Source organism: Vigna umbellata, chromosome 10 (assembly GCF_029865625.1).
Source record: "Vigna umbellata cultivar VRB3 chromosome 10, Vumbellata_1.0, whole genome shotgun sequence".
In the NCBI taxonomy this organism is placed as follows: Eukaryota; Viridiplantae; Streptophyta; class Magnoliopsida; order Fabales; family Fabaceae; genus Vigna; species Vigna umbellata.
In genome coordinates this window covers 22377119-22398385 of record NC_142174.1, presented here as the reverse complement: position 1 = coordinate 22398385, position 21267 = coordinate 22377119, and the positions used below count along the sequence as shown (strand labels likewise).

The 21267-nt window shown below is 36.9% G+C and overlaps 2 protein-coding genes across 3 annotated transcripts; both read left to right on the top strand.

Moving 5' to 3' along the window:
• The first annotated feature begins 10120 nt into the window (after positions 1–10120).
• On the top strand, positions 10121–12776 carry LOC148192187 (uncharacterized). Its single transcript, XM_088100041.1, has 5 exons — positions 10121–10943; positions 11262–11661; positions 11755–11914; positions 12023–12455; positions 12724–12776. The coding sequence occupies exons 1-5, from the start codon at positions 10121–10123 to the stop codon at positions 12774–12776; spliced, it is 1869 nt and encodes a 622-aa protein (XP_087956167.1).
• Positions 12777–16683: 3907 nt separating this feature from the next.
• On the top strand, positions 16684–20356 carry LOC148192186 (28 kDa ribonucleoprotein, chloroplastic-like). 2 transcript variants are annotated; one of them, XM_088101069.1, is made up of 4 exons: positions 16686–17077; positions 17517–17615; positions 18454–18768; positions 19850–20356. In XM_088101069.1, the coding sequence occupies exons 1-4, from the start codon at positions 16751–16753 to the stop codon at positions 19991–19993; spliced, it is 885 nt and encodes a 294-aa protein (XP_087957195.1). In that variant the 5' UTR covers positions 16686–16750; the 3' UTR covers positions 19994–20356. The 2 variants fall into 2 exon arrangements, with proteins under 2 accessions (XP_087957196.1, XP_087957195.1); XM_088101070.1 differs by lacking the exon at positions 17517–17615 and having other exon boundaries at positions 16684–17077.
• Positions 20357–21267: the final 911 nt, after the last annotated feature.

Genomic DNA, 21267 nt, shown 5'->3' with positions numbered 1-21267 from the left:
ATTTAATTCTCTTCAGGTCCTTAAACGTCTGTTTTGGGCGGGCTCGGACGTCTATAATATTATAGACGTCCGTGCCCGCATACCGGACGTTTAATGTACTGATAGGGTGGTTGGATATTTAATTCTCTTCAGGTCCTGAGACGTCCAATCTGCGGGGCCGGACGTTTATAATATTATAGACGTCCGGGCCCTCTTAGGACTGACGTTGAGGGGCTGCCATGGGGGTAGTTGAAACGTTCAGTTGTTCAGTATAATAGACGTCAGCCCCCCAAAACGGACGTTTATCATCTTAAAGACGTCAGCGCAACCAAGGACTAACGTTTAAACCCACCCGCGAATATCTATTTGTTGAATAACTATTTGTCCTTCGTGATAGGTCGCATTGGCAGCTGATGGTAATCATTCCCAAACAATGTAAAATTATATTTTTTTGTTCGTTGCACAGGAGGATGAAAATTGAGTTGAGAACCATGCTTCAAGGGTAAGTGTTTCTCCAAAAATGACTTTGAATTTGATGTTCACCTTCAACTTTTATGATAAAATAGTCATATTAATTATACTTTGTGTTTTCAATCTGTACAGAGTTATTGGTAAATCTCGTGGTCAACTGGTTCAAATTTTGTATCCAAAGGTTGTAAGTCATTTATAGTTTCCTTTTCATTTATGTTATTGAATGATCTAAATTCTTAACTATTTAGTTTGTTATTTTAGTGTAACCACCAGCTAGATTCATGGGAATGTGGCTTCTATGTGATGTGTTGGATTAAGACCATCATTCGAGCAGTCATTACAGATGACTGGAATGAGGTAATGATGTATACCTTCAATACATTACAAATCATATTCATCTTCAACTATATATGAAATAATAATGAATCTTTGTTGAATTTTGCAGCGCTTCAAGACTACATCGCCTATTACAGAAGACACAATTAAACAGATAAGGCAGGAGTGGACCGCTTATCTTCTGCAAAGATGGAGTTAGGAATAGTTATATTTCTTGTTGAACATTGTTTAGTTTTAGTTTAAGTTTTATGTTGATAGTTTGGTAGTGGATTGAACTCCACATTAAGTAGAACTTTGTTTATATAAAACGCATTTTTATATTATTGCAAAATTGTTCTGGGACATTTTTCTGCTTTTCAGGTGTGGTTTTATTGAAAAAATAAACTAATTTTTAAAAAAAAAACGCCCAGTAGACGTCCGTTAGTGCACAGTCGGACGTCTATAGACGTCTGTCAGTGCACACACGGACGTCCACCCCCCAGCTCCTACCTAAAACATTTCAGCAAGGTAGAAGTCAAGGGGGAGGAGGCGGACGTATATATAGATGTCCGTCCTGACACAACGGACGTTTATATAGGCGTCCGTCCAGACACAACGGACGTTTACATAGGCGTCCGTCCAGACAAAACGGACGTTCATGTAGACGTCCATCCTGACACAACGGACGTTCATGTAGACGTCCGTCCTGACACCACGGACGTTCATGTCGACGTCCGTCATGACACAACGGACGTTCATGTCGACGTCCGTCCTGACACAACGGACGTTTACAGAGACGTCCGTCCTGACACAACGGACGTCTGAGCGACGTCACCCACATAAACGTCGGGCGTACGGCGGACGTCAAAAGGCCAAAATATCGGGCGTTAAAACCCCTTTTTGCACTAGTGTATGTCTAAGTAATTTCTCACGCAAAAGCGATGCTCCCCAAATGCCAACACAATGCCATTTCCACCAACGAACCCTAACTTCGCAGATTTCCCCAATTTCTTAGTCAGAAGCTACCCCAAAATAAGAAACATTGCGTAATATGTTTGATAATTTAATATGTTTAATAATTATATTTAACAATTATATTTTCATTTATTTAACAAAGTTATGTTTAATAATTTAATATATTTAATAAATATATTTAACAATTATAAATGTTAAAAATCCATGAAGGATGCCACCTAGATGCCTCAGCTTGCCACTTGATAACAAAGTTAACATCGTTAACTCCATTTAACGACGATCCTCTTATTGAATCAGATTGACCAAATTAGGGACTCAATTGATCACTTTCAAAATTGGAGGACCCAATTGAAACAAACCCGCAAATATAGGGACCTCCGAACCTATTAAACCTAAAAGATTTGATACATCATTAGACGAAGGAAATGCAGGTTAAATATGTTTTTAGTCCCTTAATTTTCAGCGAAAATTGGAATTAATTCCTCTTTAAAACTTTGGTCTAATTTAGTCCTCAAACTTTAGAAATGTGTGAATTTAGTCCTTTTAACTAAATTTTGTTAGGTTTATTTGATGTTTCAAGTGCGTTTCATGATAGCATTTGAGTTGTTTACACCGTTTGACACATTTTTGCTTCCATGTTCACTAAGAAATGCATTTGAAACATCAAATAAAGTTAATAAAATTTGGTTAAAAGGACTAAATTCACACATTTCTAAAGTTTGGGGACTAAATTAATCCAAAGTTTTGAAGAGGGACTAATTCCAATTTTCGCTGAAAGTTAAGGGACCAAAAACATATTTAACCTAGGAAATGCCTTTCTCTTGACACATTGTGGCTAATTTGGCATCTTGGTTAGGAGAATTTTTAATAGGTTTTGCTTGTCTTTTAGAAAACGGTTGATGAAAAATAACTATGATATGTTAACAACTTTTCTTAACAAGTTTTTGACAATTGATTATATGTCACTGTTTTATTGATCCGTATATTTGAAACGGACCAATCACAAACTACCACATAGACGTTGTAAAAAATTGTCAAGAAAAAATTGTTTAAAAAAAATATATTATAATATATTTAGGTAAAATGGTTGAAGATGGAGAAGAAAATAGTGCCCGCAAAACCCTTAAACGAAGAAAAAAAAGATTCCAGTTTTTATCCTACAATTTAATATTTTTTCTTTTAATTTTAATTAGAGTTAGAAACAAAATTTAAATTGGCCTTCCACGTGGCAATTTAAAGTGTTACCATGGAGGACGGAAAATTACAGTTTCCTTAAGGACAAGATCAAAGTGTACCAAAGTTTGAGAGAGGAACTAAAAATAAAAATGCTTGATAATTGAGGGACTAAAAACATATTTAACCCTATATATTTTTAGGATAATGGATTTTTTGTTGTCATGGAATCCATTACAAGTCATGGTGAAATGGGTTACGAGGTGTAGGGAATCAATTCCAAGCTCATTGAATAGATTACAAACATGTTGGAATCGGTTACACCATTCCTTGGAATTGGTTACACTCGTGGAATGAGTTTTGTGGCTCCTGGAATCGAATACACTTTAGTGGAATCTATTCCGTTTACTTCATCATTGCCTATTGAAAATTATAGATAATGGAATCAATTCCCTCTTTTGGTGGAATCGATTATAGCACGTGGTGATGTTATTGTAGTTTTCAATTCTCACAAATCAAATCAATTTATATGAGGGCAAAAATGACATTTTAGCCTAAATTTCTTCAAATCACAATAGATCAATGAAGATGCAATAAATGATCGATCTTGTAAATCATCGTTTTACGTCACTTCCAAATACCTGAAAGCGAACATGAGTTTAACCGTGAATCTGTCTACTCGAATTCTCCTAAACAGTAAATTACCACCAAGCAAACACAACATTAGGGTGTGTTTGGATTTAAAGATGGATTTGGAAAAAAATGAAGTGGATGTGGAGTTTTTTGGATTAAAGGAAAGATTGTGTAATTTGAAGATATTTGAGATAAAAGTTTGTGTATGATGCTATGTGTATGATAGATTAAAAAATGTTTGAATGTATAAAATTATATTATTACTATTTTACGCTTAATCATAAAAATAATTTAAAATAAACTATAATAATAATAATAATAATAATAATAATTATTATTATTATTATTATTATTATTATTATTATTATTATTATTATTATTGGGACTTGGCTTGGATAGGAAAAGAGATAAAAAATAGTAGATTATTATCTATAAATATATATAAAGGTGATAATTTTGATTATTTAAAAAAGATATTCTCGTCGATAACTGTTAGATATATTATCTTTATTTTATATTTATTTTTTATCTTTAGTTAGTTTGAAATTATTTTTTATTTTTATTTTGGACTTAGCCTATATTTCTTCTATTATAAATAGAGGATCATATGTGTATATTCATCAAAAGGGAGATTAATCCCATATATAGTTTTTACTATATTCAACAATAACAAATTTATTGGTAAAATATGTTTAAAAGATTCGTCAATAAATTACAATTCTTTTTATCAACAAATATTTTCATCAATAACTTATCATTACAATTACTGGTGGAAAATCTGTTGGTCAGGTTTGTCAATAATTTACAATTTGTGTTATTAACGAATATTTTTTATGGTAACTTATCATTACAATTGTCGATAGTATTTTTCCATAAATACTAAGTAGAGATGGTTGAGAAGAGAAAAAGAAGAAGAAAAGATGGAGAAGTAGAAAAGGTGGTGGAGGAAGAGGAGGATGTGGAGGTTCTATGGTAAGTTACTGATGACTCAATGGTGATGTAGTGATAACTATACATTGACACGAAGGCGTGCCGATGACTTGAGGAACAATGGTGACATAGAGGAACAACATGTAACACCTTAATTTTTAACCTTCTAAGTTTTATAACTACATGAAAAACCTTTAATAGGAACTTTTAAAAAATGTCACCACTTAATTAAAGCTAATAAATAAAAATAAACAATGTCTAACTTTTTCTAAGTAATGGGAAAGAGGACCGAAACATGCCATTGAAAGACTCTACTGAGACAAAGACGGGCTGTCAAGAACGTAGAGGAGGTAGGATGGGCAGTTGGTGATAGGAACATAAACTGAAGCATTCTAGAGCTACAAAGATAGTTATTAAATCGTTAGCGCCGCATAAAAACATTCCTCCTAGAGTAGTTGTTAATATGAATAAGAGAAACTCTGTTATAGCCATTTCTGTACATTCAATGTACTCTACGGATAGAGGAATACATAGAGTTGAACATAGTAAAATAAGAAATTGAAAGATTTCGTTGAAATTGTTGGTTTGGAAATTTCCTGAAAAGGCAATCATAGGTTCTTCTTTATTAATAAGTTAGGTAAAATTAATAGTGAAATTAAAAATCTAAGAATTTCCTATTATTCCATGATCTTTCCTAACTCTCATTTTTCATTATTGTGCATCTTCACATGAATCATTTCCTAGTCTTTGTAATATAATATTAAATTACACAATCTTAGTAATAAAAGTAAAAGAAAAACACAAACAAAAATGGAAGGGTAAGCTAACATACTATGACCAAAATATTTTCTTAAAAAAGATAAACCTCATAGTTTGATTAAAGTTCAAGGTCATTTTTAAAATAAATGAAACTTTTTCCAATAATCATTTCCTTTAAAAAATCAATAAAACAAAGAAATAAAAAAAAAATAATTTTCACACAAATATGCACGAAAACTTCCTTAAAGAACATCCTCTAGACCAAAAGTGAAACAATAATCCCAATTGACAACTTCTTTGGCTATGATAGAACAAAAGCCCCTCAAAGAACAACCTCCTCGTCCATAAGGAAACCTCCCAACTATGATGGAACACATCGTCCTCACAAGGCAACTTCCTCGATTATGGTGGAACCAATCACAAACATACATTCACAAATAACAAAACACTCTCACTTTCACAAAATCCATCTTTTAAACCCACATACCCATGGAATTTCATAAAATTTCATTTTTAACCTTGAACTATGAATCAAAATTTTCCATCAAATTGCAAAGTATTATTGTTCTTAACTTTGAAACACATATAAGCAAATAAAAAAAATGTTAGCTTCCCTTAACTGGATTTAGTACGTAAACATTCAAAGCTTATTCCTATGTCATGTTCTTTCTCATCAAGCACAAGATTCACTCATTCGTTTAATATGTATATTTATATGTCTCACTCTCACCTTTAGAACCCCATTTACACTTAAAGAGATTTTATGTGATATTTCCAATAACTACAAAATATCATTATTTCTTTTCACGGATTTGTGTTTCTATATGTTAAAAAAAATCTTTTAAATAAAAGTAATAATAAACCACTATATCTTATACCAAGTTTGTAAATAAATCTTTCCAAAATAATTTATATCACCTCATTTATTTATTTTTCCTTGTTATTATAATTTTACACGGTATTATAGCTAGAGTTAAAGAAAGAAGAAGATGAAAAGAAATAGAAAGAGGAGGAGGATAATGATAATGTGTTGGTGGTGGCGTAATAGTGATATTGACCTTGCTAGGAAGAGAGGAGAAAGAAGATGAAGAAAAAAGAGAAAACAATGAAAAAAAAAATAGAAAGAGAAATACCTAATATCGTATTTTAATGACGTATGTTACTAACGATTAGAATCTATAAATAAAGTTTACCAACAATCATTTTATTAATAAATTTTAAACTAATGATACAAATAATTTACTAACAAATTTTTGCTATTACTTATAAATTGTGTCCAACAATAATATACGACTATTTTGTAGAACTATTAAAACAAACTAGGAGTTATAAATCATGAAAATATATAAGAAAAATAAAAACGATCATTTTAAATTTTTAATATTTGATTTCTTTTAAAACATATTTTAAATATAAAAAAATATACTTTTATTTTTTAATATTTTTTAAGAAGACAATAAAAACTAAAATAAAATCCTATATAGAATTTAAGTTAAATTTGATTTGGATTTAACAATTTGGTATTATCTATATATATATATAGAGAGAGAGAAATGATTCTTTTTTCTTTGCGTATAAATTTTGTTTTCAATTACCTTTTAAGAAACTATTGATTTAAATTAAAATAATTATATTTTTATTTTTATTTTTTAAATAACTAATAATTTAAATTTAATTATTTTATAAATTAAAATAATTATTTTATTATTTTCTTATTTTAAGTTATTATATGTAAAACCCTCTATAATTAGCAATAATAATTCTGTGTCAAATCAAATTAATTCGCACCACAATCAATGTTTAATCCCCTTAAAAACCCACTCCCAACTCTGATTTCATCTCTGCTGTGCACGGAAAGCTGAGCCAAAAATCATTTCTCTGGAAACATTAAAAACGCACCAATCTTTGCATGCAAGCACGCCACGTGTCGCGGGAGAAGCTTCCAAAACAGGGTTTGGTGTGCAGGTGGCAGGCTGGGAGACGCTCGTCCGTTTTGACGTGGAAATCCACAAAATCTGAGTTTTGAGAAACTCTCTCTCTCACTTGCACGCACACTTCGTCTTCCCCAGAACCTAAAACCTCCATTTTTCTCCAACTTCTCTCCAAGAACCTTCATCTTCTCTCTACCATTACTCATTTCTTTCAACTCCAATCAACTTTCTGAAACCGTAGGAACGTTCACGGCGTCGTGAGCTTTCACTGGAACCGAACATATTAGAATTCTGCATCCGGTAAGCTTTCAAACCCTAGAAACCCTTTTTCTGAGTTGCATGCGAACTTGATGCAGCTGCATGTTAGAATATACACTAAGTTCTCCTTCGTTCTTTTTGGTTAGAGTTAGTGAAACACTTGAGAATCACGTTGCGGGTAGGAAATTTTGTTTGGACAAGTTAACAAACGTTCGCGTAGGGAGTTCACTGCTAGACCAGGTAAGGGAAGCTTATATGTTTAATTTATACTGTATGTTATATGTTCTGATTTGCATGTATGATAAATCTGAAGTTTGAGCTGTTATGGAAGATTACTGATATCTGATATGATTTCTGGTTTTGATTGATCTGTCATGAACAAGCACTGTTTGTATGTATTATATATGTGTTGATTTTGATTGAAATGCATGTTGATTTGGTTACGTATGAATGGAGTATGGTTATTGTATAGTTGGAATGATTAAAATGTTGAGATCTATATGATGATGATATTTAAGGTGAATTAAATCTGGAATGAAAGTTATAAAGTTTATAAATTTGAAATCTGGAAAAGTCTGTTAAGGTTGAAAAATCTGAAACTTTAAATCTTCCCTTTGATAAATGATGCTCGTCATCGTACGGTCATAGACCGCTCGGTTTTCCTTAAAATAACTAGAATGGGATTCCTTCATTTGGAAAGAATTCTGCTCGTGAACGAGCGTCCCCAATTGAATGTCTGAGCGTTCGGGCAGCTTAGATGTTTATAAATATTTGAAACTTTATAAATAAGTAACGCTCGGTCTTATACTGAGCGTTCGTCCTAAAGAGCGCCCGGTTCCATATTGAGCGTTCGTCCTAAAGAGCGCTCGGCCTTTTGCCAAGCGTTCGTCATGATTTGTGCTCGGTCATATACCGAGCGTTCGCTTTAATAAAGAGTTCGGTCTTAAACCGAACGTTCGTCATTTTCTTTAATGCCTTACCAAACGTAAATAGCGTTCGTTCAATTATTTGAATATTCACATTCTTACGTTCGTTCGAATACTAGTATCGGTCTTCCATGTGCAAATTTCTTCAAAGAAAATTTCTAAGTATTATCAACCATCCTTCCTATAGTGAATCTGGTTCAAGATCTTTATTATGAAATGTTCTAAGTATCAGTACTCCTTCAAATTGAGTCGTTTCATTTAACTGACCAAACGGAGAGTCACGTTCGTCCATCCAGTACTTATTTTAGACGTTCGTCCTAATTCTTCAAAGGACTGAACGTTCGTCCTTTTATGCTCTTAAAGTTAAATATGAGAATGATGATAAATTATAAGATCTTACCATGCGAACACTATATTGAGTGATTCTATGAGTATGGAATTTGAACGAGCGTTCCATGGAGGAACGTCTCCTATATATATTTGAATATTAAATTTGGTAAAGTATGACTGTGGATAAGCTAAGCCAGGCTTGGTCCATCCTGATATTCCGTGACACTCATTCTCAAGTAGAGAGGAGTAGTTCATGTGTGGGAATGGCAGGAGGTCCTTAGTCCATAAGTTAACATGGGCGACGTAAGAACGGACTAACCTCGAGTGGCAGCTGATTAGGTATATCCCGGCTACTACACCACTCGGGTGCGAGGACGCTTGTAGCTACACAGATCATACAGTCCGGACGGTCGTCATATATATATATATATATATATAGTCATATAATGTTACATGAGTGCTTGCGTGGAATGATATGTTTATTGTATATGTTAATGTATGATTTAAATTATATAAGCTTACCCTTTCGTTTCCTTGTGTTGTCGCCTTGTATATGTACGTTCGTCCTGTCATTGCAATGATCATCCGTGTGGATGTGAGCAGATGGAGGTGCGTCACTTGAAGAAGTGCTAGAAGAAGAAATTTTGGAAGACGCTAACCTGGTGGAGGTAGAAGTTAAAGCAGAGCCTTAGAGCGCTCCCGAGTGTTTGTAGTTAGTTTTAATTATGTTATTTTGAACGTTCGGTTATAGTTTTGTAAGACCGTTCGTCCCTGAACTCTTGCTTGTTTAAGCGTTCGTTATTTCTTTATGTTTATGCCGTTCGGCAATTAGACGCTAGTTCAGATTTGTAAGACTGCACTGTTTTATATGATTAATGTAATTAATTCTGATTATGGTAATTACTATATGTTGGGATGTTACATTAGTGGTATCAGAGCAGTTTTGTTCTTTTAAGGAACACTGTAGGCTATGAGTGCACTACGTTTTTGCTGTGTGCTTATTATGTGTTAATGAGTTATTGTTTTAACTCTTGAACATTACTAACGCTCGTTTTTCTCTGATCCAGAGAACTAATGGCACCTAGACTTCCTCCTCCTCCTCAACCGAGCGAGCCTGATACATCCAACAACACCAGGTTGTTGGAAACAGTGGTGGAACGACTGCATCAACAAAACACCACTTTAATGGAACAGAACGCCACTCTGATGCAGCAAAATCAGGCCGCTATGCAGAGTTTGGAGGCCTCTCGTGCCAATTCTGAGACGACGCAAAGACAGTTGATGGAGATCTTAGCTGCTACAAGACACACCCCGGGAGCGTCTTCTTCCAACGCTGCCCCGCCTGCAGCTGAATGGAGTTTGGAGAGTTTCCTCCAACATCATCCGGCTAAATTCAGTGGGAAATGCCTTCCTGATGAGGCGGACCAGTGGCTGAGAGACATGGAGCGTATTTACGATGCTAAGAGGTGTCCAGATGAAAGCCGCTTGGCTTTTACAGAGTACTTGTTGACTGGTGAAGCTAGCCACTGGTGGACGAGTATGAAAGCCATCTTAACGGACTCTCAGAATCCCATCACCTGGGCGGTTTTCAGAGGAAAATTTTATGAGGAGTACTTCCCAGATAGCGTTCGTTACGCTAAGGAAGTTGAGTTTCTTCAACTGTCACAAGGGGCAAAGTCAGTGTCGGAGTATACCAACACCTTTAAACATCTTCTGAGGTTCAATACGATGGCCACCAGTGAGGAGTGGCAGTGCAGGAAATTTAAGAATGGGCTGAGAAGTGACCTGAAAGTATTGATCTCAAGTTTATGTATCCGGTCGTTTCCTGCTATGGTTGAACGAGCCAAGGTTCTGGAGAAGAATATGGCAGAGGCGGAACGGTTGAAGAGGCAGCAACAGGTGAGTAGGGGACCGATCGTGTCCAGAGGAGGAACTGTTCAGAGGAGACCTCCATACGCTCGTCTAAACCAGCCTTCTCAGACGAGCGGATCTCAAGCAGTAATCCCTGTCGGACAGTCTGGACAGGGAAGTGTGGTTTGTTTCCGGTGCGGAGGACCGCATTATAGGTCTTCTTGCCCTCAGTTGGTGGGAGGAAAGCACTGCAACCGTTGCGGAAGGAATGGGCACTTGGATCATGAGTGCAATATGAGTGGGCGTGCAGTGATGAGGCCGCCGAATGCTGGGAGGAATCAGCCAAGAGGAGGACGAGCCCAAGCGAGTGGGCGAGTGTATGCGATAACGAGCGCTGAGGCAGCGAGCTCAGGTAACCTTATAATTGGTGAATGCATGCTGTTTGGTAGACCGTGTTGTGCTTTGTATGATTCGGGGGCAACGCACTCCTTCATCTCGAAGGCGTGTGTTGAAAAGCTGGGATTAGAAGTGAGCGAGATGCAGTTTGATCTGGTGGTGTCTACACCAGCAGCGGGTGAGGTTAGGACGTCCACTATATGCGTCAAGTGTCCCATAGAAGTGGAAGGGCGTAAGTTCAAGGTTAGCCTCATCTGCTTACCTCTTCAAGGTTTGGAGGTGATTTTAGGAATGGATTGGTTGGCTGCCAATCGCATTCTTATTGATTGTGGAGCGAAGGAATTAATCTTCCCTGGTGAAGAAGAAGAAGTTCTTTCAGTGACGCTCGGCCAACTGAAAGAAGACATTATGGAAGGCGCCAGCTGTTTTCTCATTATGACTCATGAAGATGGAGAAGTTGGGAATGCGAATTTAGGACGATCGTCCACTAGTGACAGCAATGGACGATCGGTTGTGAAAGAGTTTGCGGACGTTTTCCCGGAAGAGATACCTGGACTTCCCCCTCGTCGTGAAGTGGAGTTTACCATTGATTTGGTGACGACAGCGGCTCCTATCTCGGTTCAGCCATATCGAATGTCGCCTGCTGAGTTAGCTGAACTCAAGGAGCAAATTGAAGAGTTGATAGAGAAGGAATTCATTAGGCCGAGCGTATCACCCTGGGGAGCGCCCATGCTGTTAGTAAGGAAGAAGGATGGCAGCTCTCGGTTATGTATAGACTACAGGCAATTGAATAAGCTGACCATCAAGAACAAATACCCATTGCCAAGGATAGATGACCTGCTGGATCAGTTGCATGGGGCTGCAGTGTTCTCAAAGATAGATTTGAGATCCGGGTATCATCAAATCAGGGTGAAGGAGGACGACATCCAGAAGACAGCCTTCAGGTCTCGCTATGGGCATTATGAATATGTGGTGATGCCTTTTGGAGTAACGAACGCTCCAGCCGTGTTCATGGAATATATGAACCGCATATTCAGGCCTTATTTGGATAAGTTTGTGGTCGTCTTCATAGATGATATTCTCATCTATTCCAAGAACGAAGACGAGCATGAAGAACATCTTAGACTTGTACTTGGAGTGTTACGGGAGAAGGAGCTATATGCCAAGTTGTCTAAGTGTGAATTCTGGATGAAGGAGATTCAGTTTTTGGGTCATGTGGTGTCGGCTGGAGGCATCTCGGTAGATCCAGCGAAAGTGCGAGCGGTACTGGAATGGGAGAGTCCGCATTCGGTCACTGAGGTGCGTAGTTTTGTTGGATTGGCGGGCTACTACAGACGTTTCATTGAGGGTTTTGCTAAGATAGTGGCGCCGCTAACTCAGTTGACTCGTAAAGACCAGCCGTTCGCCTGGACCGATCGTTGTGAGGCCAGTTTCCAGGAGTTGAAAGTGAAATTGACGAGCGCTCCAGTGTTAGTTATTCCAGACGCGTCTAAACCTTTCGAAGTATATTGCGACGCCTCTCACCAAGGTTTGGGTTGTGTTTTGATGCAAGAGAAGCGAGCGGTGGCTTATGCGTCTCGTCAGTTGAGGATTCACGAAAGGAATTACCCAACGCACGACCTGGAGTTGGCAGCGGTCGTTTTTGCGCTGAAGATTTGGAGACATTTCTTGTACGGATCCACGTTCCAAGTCTTCAGTGATCACAAGAGCCTCAAATATTTATTTGATCAGAAGGAGTTGAACATGAGGCAGAGGCGTTGGCTAGAATTTCTAAAAGATTATGAATTTCTGCTTAGAGCGCCCACTTCCTGGCCGTGAACTTGAAGATGTCGATGACGAATCTGGCTAAGTTGTATATTAAGGAGATCGTTCGTCTGCATGGAGTGCCTTCAAGCATAGTTTCTGACTGAGACACGAGATTCACATCTCGGTTTTGGCAATCTCTACAAGGTGAATTAGGGAGCAGACTACAAATGAGTTCAGCGTATCATCCACAAACGGACGGCCAGTCTGAAAGAACTATCCAGACGTTAGAAGACTTGCTGAGGACGTGCGTCCTAGATCACTTGGGCGCATGGGATGAAGTCTTGCCACTGGTGGAGTTCACGTATAACAACAGTTTCCAAGCGAGCATTGGAATGGCACCGTTTGAAGCACTTTATGGGAGAAAATGTCGAACGCCACTTTGTTGGTTCAAGGAAGGAGAGAACGTGCTAACTGGACCCGAGCTTATCCAGCAAACGACCGAGAAAGTCAAGCAAATTCAGGAGAGGTTGAAGACGTCTTTGAGCAGGCAGAAATCTTATGCTGATAAGAGGAGAAGACCGTTGGAGTTCGCTGCTGGAGATCATGTGTTCCTTCGACTCAACCCAATCACTGGTGTAGGCCGAGCCGTTCGTCCAAAGAAGCTGTCTCCCAAATTCATTGGACCATACCAGATTCTGAGGAAGATCGGACCAGTAGCTTACGAGCTTGCATTGCCGCCTCAACTATCAAACCTTCACCCAGTTTTCCACGTTTCTCAACTTCGGAAGTATATAGCGAATCCATCACATGTACTGGAATTGGAGGACGTCCAGCTTCGTCCAGATCGAACGTTGGAGCTGCATCCAGTCCGTATAGAAGATAGCCGCACCAAGTACTATAAAGGCAAGGACGTTCGTTTGGTGAAGATGGTGTGGGACGCTAAGACTGGTGATTCAACGTGGGAGGTGGAGAGTGCAATGAAGGATTTGTATCCGCATTTATTTACATGTAATTTCTGAATTTTCGAGGACGAAAATTTTTGTAGTTAGGGAGAATGTAAAACCCTCTATAATTAGCAATAATAATTCTGTGTCAAATCAAATTAATTCGCACCACAATCAATGTTTAATCCCCTTAAAAACCCACTCCCAACTCTGATTTCATCTCTGCTGTGCACGGAAAGCTGAGCCAAAAATCATTTCTCTGGAAACATTAAAAACGCACCAATCTTTGCATGCAAGCACGCCACGTGTCGCGGGAGAAGCTTCCAAAACAGGGTTTGGTGTGCAGGTGGCAGGCTGGGAGACGCTCGTCCGTTTTGACGTGGAAATCCACAAAATCTGAGTTTTGAGAAACTCTCTCTCTCACTTGCACGCACACTTCGTCTTCCCCAGAACCTAAAACCTCCATTTTTCTCCAACTTCTCTCCAAGAACCTTCATCTTCTCTCTACCATTACTCATTTCTTTCAACTCCAATCAACTTTCTGAAACCGTAGGAACGTTCACGGCGTCGTGAGCTTTCACTGGAACCGAACATATTAGAATTCTGCATCCGGTAAGCTTTCAAACCCTAGAAACCCTTTTTCTGAGTTGCATGCGAACTTGATGCAGCTGCATGTTAGAATATACACTAAGTTCTCCTTCGTTCTTTTTGGTTAGAGTTAGTGAAACACTTGAGAATCACGTTGCGGGTAGGAAATTTTGTTTGGACAAGTTAACAAACGTTCGCGTAGGGAGTTCACTGCTAGACCAGGTAAGGGAAGCTTATATGTTTAATTTATACTGTATGTTATATGTTCTGATTTGCATGTATGATAAATCTGAAGTTTGAGCTGTTATGGAAGATTACTGATATCTGATATGATTTCTGGTTTTGATTGATCTGTCATGAACAAGCACTGTTTGTATGTATTATATATGTGTTGATTTTGATTGAAATGCATGTTGATTTGGTTACGTATGAATGGAGTATGGTTATTGTATAGTTGGAATGATTAAAATGTTGAGATCTATATGATGATGATATTTAAGGTGAATTAAATCTGGAATGAAAGTTATAAAGTTTATAAATTTGAAATCTGGAAAAGTCTGTTAAGGTTGAAAAATCTGAAACTTTAAATCTTCCCTTTGATAAATGATGCTCGTCATCGTACGGTCATAGACCGCTCGGTTTTCCTTAAAATAACTAGAATGGGATTCCTTCATTTGGAAAGAATTCTGCTCGTGAACGAGCGTCCCCAATTGAATGTCTGAGCGTTCGGGCAGCTTAGATGTTTATAAATATTTGAAACTTTATAAATAAGTAACGCTCGGTCTTATACTGAGCGTTCGTCCTAAAGAGCGCCCGGTTCCATATTGAGCGTTCGTCCTAAAGAGCGCTCGGCCTTTTGCCAAGCGTTCGTCATGATTTGTGCTCGGTCATATACCGAGCGTTCGCTTTAATAAAGAGTTCGGTCTTAAACCGAACGTTCGTCATTTTCTTTAATGCCTTACCAAACGTAAATAGCGTTCGTTCAATTATTTGAATATTCACATTCTTACGTTCGTTCGAATACTAGTATCGGTCTTCCATGTGCAAATTTCTTCAAAGAAAATTTCTAAGTATTATCAACCATCCTTCCTATAGTGAATCTGGTTCAAGATCTTTATTATGAAATGTTCTAAGTATCAGTACTCCTTCAAATTGAGTCGTTTCATTTAACTGACCAAACGGAGAGTCACGTTCGTCCATCCAGTACTTATTTTAGACGTTCGTCCTAATTCTTCAAAGGACTGAACGTTCGTCCTTTTATGCTCTTAAAGTTAAATATGAGAATGATGATAAATTATAAGATCTTACCATGCGAACACTATATTGAGTGATTCTATGAGTATGGAATTTGAACGAGCGTTCCATGGAGGAACGTCTCCTATATATATTTGAATATTAAATTTGGTAAAGTATGACTGTGGATAAGCTAAGCCAGGCTTGGTCCATCCTGATATTCCGTGACACTCATTCTCAAGTAGAGAGGAGTAGTTCATGTGTGGGAATGGCAGGAGGTCCTTAGTCCATAAGTTAACATGGGCGACGTAAGAACGGACTAACCTCGAGTGGCAGCTGATTAGGTATATCCCGGCTACTACACCACTCGGGTGCGAGGACGCTTGTAGCTACACAGATCATACAGTCCGGACGGTCGTCATATATATATATATATATATAGTCATATAATGTTACATGAGTGCTTGCGTGGAATGATATGTTTATTGTATATGTTAATGTATGATTTAAATTATATAAGCTTACCCTTTCGTTTCCTTGTGTTGTCGCCTTGTATATGTACGTTCGTCCTGTCATTGCAATGATCATCCGTGTGGATGTGAGCAGATGGAGGTGCGTCACTTGAAGAAGTGCTAGAAGAAGAAATTTTGGAAGACGCTAACCTGGTGGAGGTAGAAGTTAAAGCAGAGCCTTAGAGCGCTCCCGAGTGTTTGTAGTTAGTTTTAATTATGTTATTTTGAACGTTCGGTTATAGTTTTGTAAGACCGTTCGTCCCTGAACTCTTGCTTGTTTAAGCGTTCGTTATTTCTTTATGTTTATGCCGTTCGGCAATTAGACGCTAGTTCAGATTTGTAAGACTGCACTGTTTTATATGATTAATGTAATTAATTCTGATTATGGTAATTACTATATGTTGGGATGTTACATTATATGTGCATGTATTTTCACTAACTAAATTAAAATAGTAAATTAAATCATATATCAAACATCCATATAATATTTAGCTATTTGTTGTTGTAAAGAATTTCACAAACAGATATGCAAAGAGAGACAATTTTATTAAAAAATACAAAACTCATATGGATAATTTTCTACATCTCAGCAAGAATTACTCGCCCACTCCAATATCATATTGGTCGGAAATATCTCAAGTAAAAGCTAAAATAAAAAACTGAATCGTGTGGAGATTCTTTGGAACATGGGATAGATATTTTTGTTCCTAAACATAAGTAAAAAAAAGAAAATCAGAAAGGCTGCTCCTTTATCTCTTTATCCACACTGCGCTGTGTTGTGTTTATACCCAACTTTGAAAATGGCTACTTTAGAATCTGCCCTCACCTTGTTCGCACCTCAACGATTTTCGGATAATTATCGTTCGTCTGCAAAACCACCTCACTCCATTAAACTTCATACTTCCACTTCCCTTTTCTTCTCTTCCAAGGCCTCTTTCAAATCTGCAAGACTCTGCTTCCAGCTATGCTCTGCTCTGCAAGAGCTACCCACAACAGAGAAAACACCTGACTCAACCCAACCAACGGACAATCTCACCAAGCTCTACGTAGCTAACTTGCCTTGGACTCTGTCGCCGGCCGACATCAAGAACCTTTTTGCCCAATGCGGACCTGTAACTGACGTCGAGGTTGTCATATAACTCTCCCTCTTGCACTTGCTTTTCCGTTATGATTTTGAAATGTTAAAATGGGAACTGGGTATGGTGTTTTAATTTTGAATTTTGCTGTTTCGTATTTGTACGGGTACGGGTTCAATTACCTTGACATAAACAATCCTTGTTAGATATATCCCTAAACCCCAGAGATTAGTTGAGTAGTTGTAAATGAAAGAACTTACTTATTTGCAGATTGCACATTTGGACTATGCTGTAATCCTTTATATGGGTCTTTTCGGACATTCCCAATACTCATGTTTGTAGTATTATAAGCTTATTTTGTATGCATAATGATACAGTATTGATATTTCCTTTTGATTATGTATTGGAATATTCTCTATTAGTAGAGTAATGTTGGCTTGCTTTTATGTATCATTGTGTAATTTGGAGAAATGGGTTTTTATTGTAGTAGATAATAAGGAACAAAAAAGGGAGGCACATGGGATATGCCTTCGTTACTATGGATTCCGGGGAAGAGGCTCAGGCTGCCCTAGATAAATTTGATACATATGTAAGTTACTGCGATTTTTTTCAATTCACACAATGCATATTGATATAGTGTTTTTCTAAATGGGGTGTTCGTTGCAGTTGCTTCCACTGTCTTAATATTTGTCTGTTTTCGGGTGAATTGCTAAGATAATTATCCTCTCAAATGGTGACTCCAAAATAATGAATTTTCTTAATTTAGACAATAATATGCAATGAATGAAAGAATTCTTTTGTACAGAAAACCAGGGATTCGAATCATTTCGATAACATAGAGTTTATAAGATACCATAAAATGTAGATGAGATGCTTAACTACTCGCTTTTTACACCAGCAGTTCCTAGTTCCTTTTATTTTCAATCCTGTTAAGCCACCTCCACCCATATTTTCCACATTTGTTTGTTGCATGTTCTGATACTCACATTACAAGAGACTTTGAAGTTCAGTTATTTGAGGTCTAACTGAACGTGACATGCAAAAGATTATCTTATTGTTGGAAATTGGGACTCTTCGTGTTGTTTCTAAATGCTGTTGATTAGTATGAGAACTACTACTTTTCCATACCTTTCGGTGGCATTACGAAATTGTGATGTAATTAAATGTTTTTTTATGGCCATACAGTTTATTGAACAAAATTTGGCGTCTTTACATAAAAAGGATTTTGCAGTGTGGCACATAGTAGGATCTCCTAATAAATTCTGTGTGTTTTACCTCTGGCAAAGTACTTCCAACATCCTAAGAAGGTAAACTTTAGGGGTCGTACATATTTTAACTAAATGAAAAGCGAATATAGAATACTGCATTGAATATTGCATTCAACTTCATTATGGTAACACTTTTGTCGACTTGAATGTGTGATTCAGGAATTATCAGGACGGATAATAAGGGTAGAGTTTGCAAAGCAATTGAATAAACCTCCTCCTTCTCCTTCTCCTTCTCCACCACCTCCTTCTGGTCGTCGCAATCCTAGAGAGACACGACATGTACTTTATGTATCCAACCTTACATGGAAAGCAAGATCTACCCATCTCAGGCAAATCTTCACTGAAAATTTCAAAACACCAGTTTCAGCCAGGGTTGTCTTTGACAGCCCTTCTAAACGATCAGCTGGGTACGGATTTGTTTCTTTTCTTACTAAGGAGGATGCAGAGGCTGCCATTTCTGCTGTAGACGGGAAGGTAATTATTGTCTTACTGTTGGCTACTTGCTCTGCAATTTAGTGTATGAAATAAATTATTTGTGTTCATCTTTTGCAAATTGTATGTATGGCTTTCAATACCTATGCTTGTAGAAAATAATTTTAATCAAAATTATGTTGCATAGCATTTTAGGTGTGCATGTTTTATGTTAAAGTTTAAGAAAACTATCCTATAGGTTTCTCGGATACAAACCCACAAACTACTTAAAGGAGACTATTTGGATGTCTAGCAGATAGTTGTTTTTGGCTACTCAAAGATTGAGTTTGGCGGAAATTAATGAAAATCAAATTGTATCTTAATGACATACGATGCTGCCTGCGAACTTTCTTTACTATCTGATTTATGATTTGCCTTTTTGTCTGATTCCGGACAGTGGGTTGTTGCCCAAATCGGTTATAGTAATTGGCTACGGTTGCATATACTAGCATATTCTGTGGCAATGTTTTACAATGAGCAGAGAGTATTATGATAGTTCCCTAATGTTGGATTTAGGTTGTGATTCCTCATGGCGTTTTTGTTTTAAACCAAGCAATATGAAGTGTGAAAGCAACTTTGGAAAATAAGGTGCCATTCTAGAGTGGTGTCACTGGTTTTAAACTTGCATGTAGAACTGCTTATTAATACAAACATTGAAGTGGGAATAAGATGACTGAGTGAGACAATATATAACAACTCGTTTTGGAAGTTGTAGTAAACTGGATATCTTAAACAAAATAAACAAAATGCACACATATGTGTGGACTAGTAACTAATTAAGTTAAAATTTTCATGCTGTTTATAAGATCTAGAGATTAAATAAAAGCTTTGAAGGTGCTTGAATTTGAAGGAGCATCTGGGTGTTTCTATCTGAATGAGATCACTAATTTGTTTGTTGCTTTATTTAGCTTTCTCCATAGTTCCATCTTTGGATCCTTACATCCAGGTTATGTCCATAGTACTATCATGGCCGAGTTTCTAAAGTCATTAACTTCAACTGTATTTATCAAATGGGCAAAATTACTGCATTTTCGCATGATTACTGCTGCAGAAAAATAATTTGCTTTTTGCCTGTCCTTTGCAGGAGTTAATGGGACGACCCCTTCGCCTAACATTCAGTGAAAAGAAGGATAAGGAAGCTGGAGGTGGAAAAGAGGAAGACCAAATTAAAGACGCTGGAATTGAAGATGAAGACCAAAGTTCTGATGCTCAACCAGAAGAGTCATAAATTTTGGATATTCATTTACTAGTCTTTGGTCATGGTATGGGATTCTACGAGCTGAAAATACACCTTATGTGTAAAAGAACTATGATGGATGAACTTTTGCATTCACAATATTTTTCACCAAGATCGAGTTTATTATTCCTCTAAAATGAGGGTGAAAACTTAAGAAACTTTTATAAATCTAGGCTCTGAGTTTTTTCACTCCCATTTTTAAGGGTACTTTAAGGGGTCTGCAAACCATGTGTCATGAGACTAAGTTCAAATCATTATATAGGAACCGTAGACCTCCTCCATCCTGGCATCTTGTATTCTATGATTCCTTACTTTGGACCCTTTTTCTTATAAACCTTTCACATTTGGTGCCCATTGCATTTTTCCTATAGTTTCGTTCTTATATAAGAAAAAGTCTTTTCCAATATTTTTTTATAGCAGTTTTAAGTTGAAAGTCTTATCTGATGTTAGTGACAATACTATAGCAGTTTTATACAAACAAATAGAAGGTCTTATTTGGTGTTAGCGACATACGGGGGCAACATCTTTGGTAAACACGTATACATACAGACTAAAACTTATAAATTTCTTGCATAGTAACTAAAGTATAAGGATCAACTCAATAGCTTTAATAAATAAACTTTTGTCCTTGCCTTGTCATGCTTCTTTTTGCAATGTAGAGATTTTTTAAGGAGTTAAATATGTTTTAGTTTCTCAAGTTTGATACAATTGAAATTTGTCTTTGTTAAAAAGATGGATAAATATTTATTTTTAAATGAATAGGTATAATCTTTTTTATTTAATTATGTTAAGAATTTTTTATGTGTCAAACGTGTTTTTCGATTAGATGTCTAATTTGTTTTTGCATTATTTGTTGAAAAACGGTTGGGACTAACTAGTCCATCTATTCAACACGGGCTAGAAAACACAATTTGTCTTATCTTGTGATGGGTTAATGGGCTAATGGGTCAGATCCGTCACTTATTTTTAATTCTAGATAAACTTTAAAACTTAACGAATTGTTTTTTTTATTCTAGTTAAACTTTAAAAACCTAATTGTCCTTGACTGAGGCACTTGATTTGAACGGTAGGCACTTTGTTCGGGCCAGTTTATGGAGTAATGGATTCTTTTGTAGGAGTCAGAGAGAAGACATGTGTTCTTTTTGCTTATTGTCTTTTATTGATAAAGCAACACGATCTACAAGAAGCAAGGTAAGTTTTGAAATAACTAATGGAATAACCTGCATAGGTGTTGAGCTTACAATCTAGAGTTTTAATGTATTTCT

Bases quoted from the DNA above. Each gene is read 5' to 3' on its own strand.
- LOC148192187 (XM_088100041.1), top strand. From the start codon at position 10,121: ATGGAGCGTATTTACGATGCTAAGAGGTGTCCAGATGAAAGCCGCTTG. The intron at 10,944-11,261 runs GTAACCTTATAA...TTGATTGTGGAG, and splicing joins CGCTGAGGCAGCGAGCTCAG to CGAAGGAATTAATCTTCCCT. The intron at 11,662-11,754 runs GTTAGTAAGGAA...CCCATTGCCAAG, and splicing joins CCCTGGGGAGCGCCCATGCT to GATAGATGACCTGCTGGATC.
- LOC148192186 (XM_088101069.1), top strand. From the start codon at position 16,751: ATGGCTACTTTAGAATCTGCCCTCACCTTGTTCGCACCTCAACGATTT. The intron at 17,078-17,516 runs GTTGTCATATAA...TTATTGTAGTAG, and splicing joins GACCTGTAACTGACGTCGAG to ATAATAAGGAACAAAAAAGG. The intron at 18,769-19,849 runs GTAATTATTGTC...TGTCCTTTGCAG, and splicing joins TTTCTGCTGTAGACGGGAAG to GAGTTAATGGGACGACCCCT.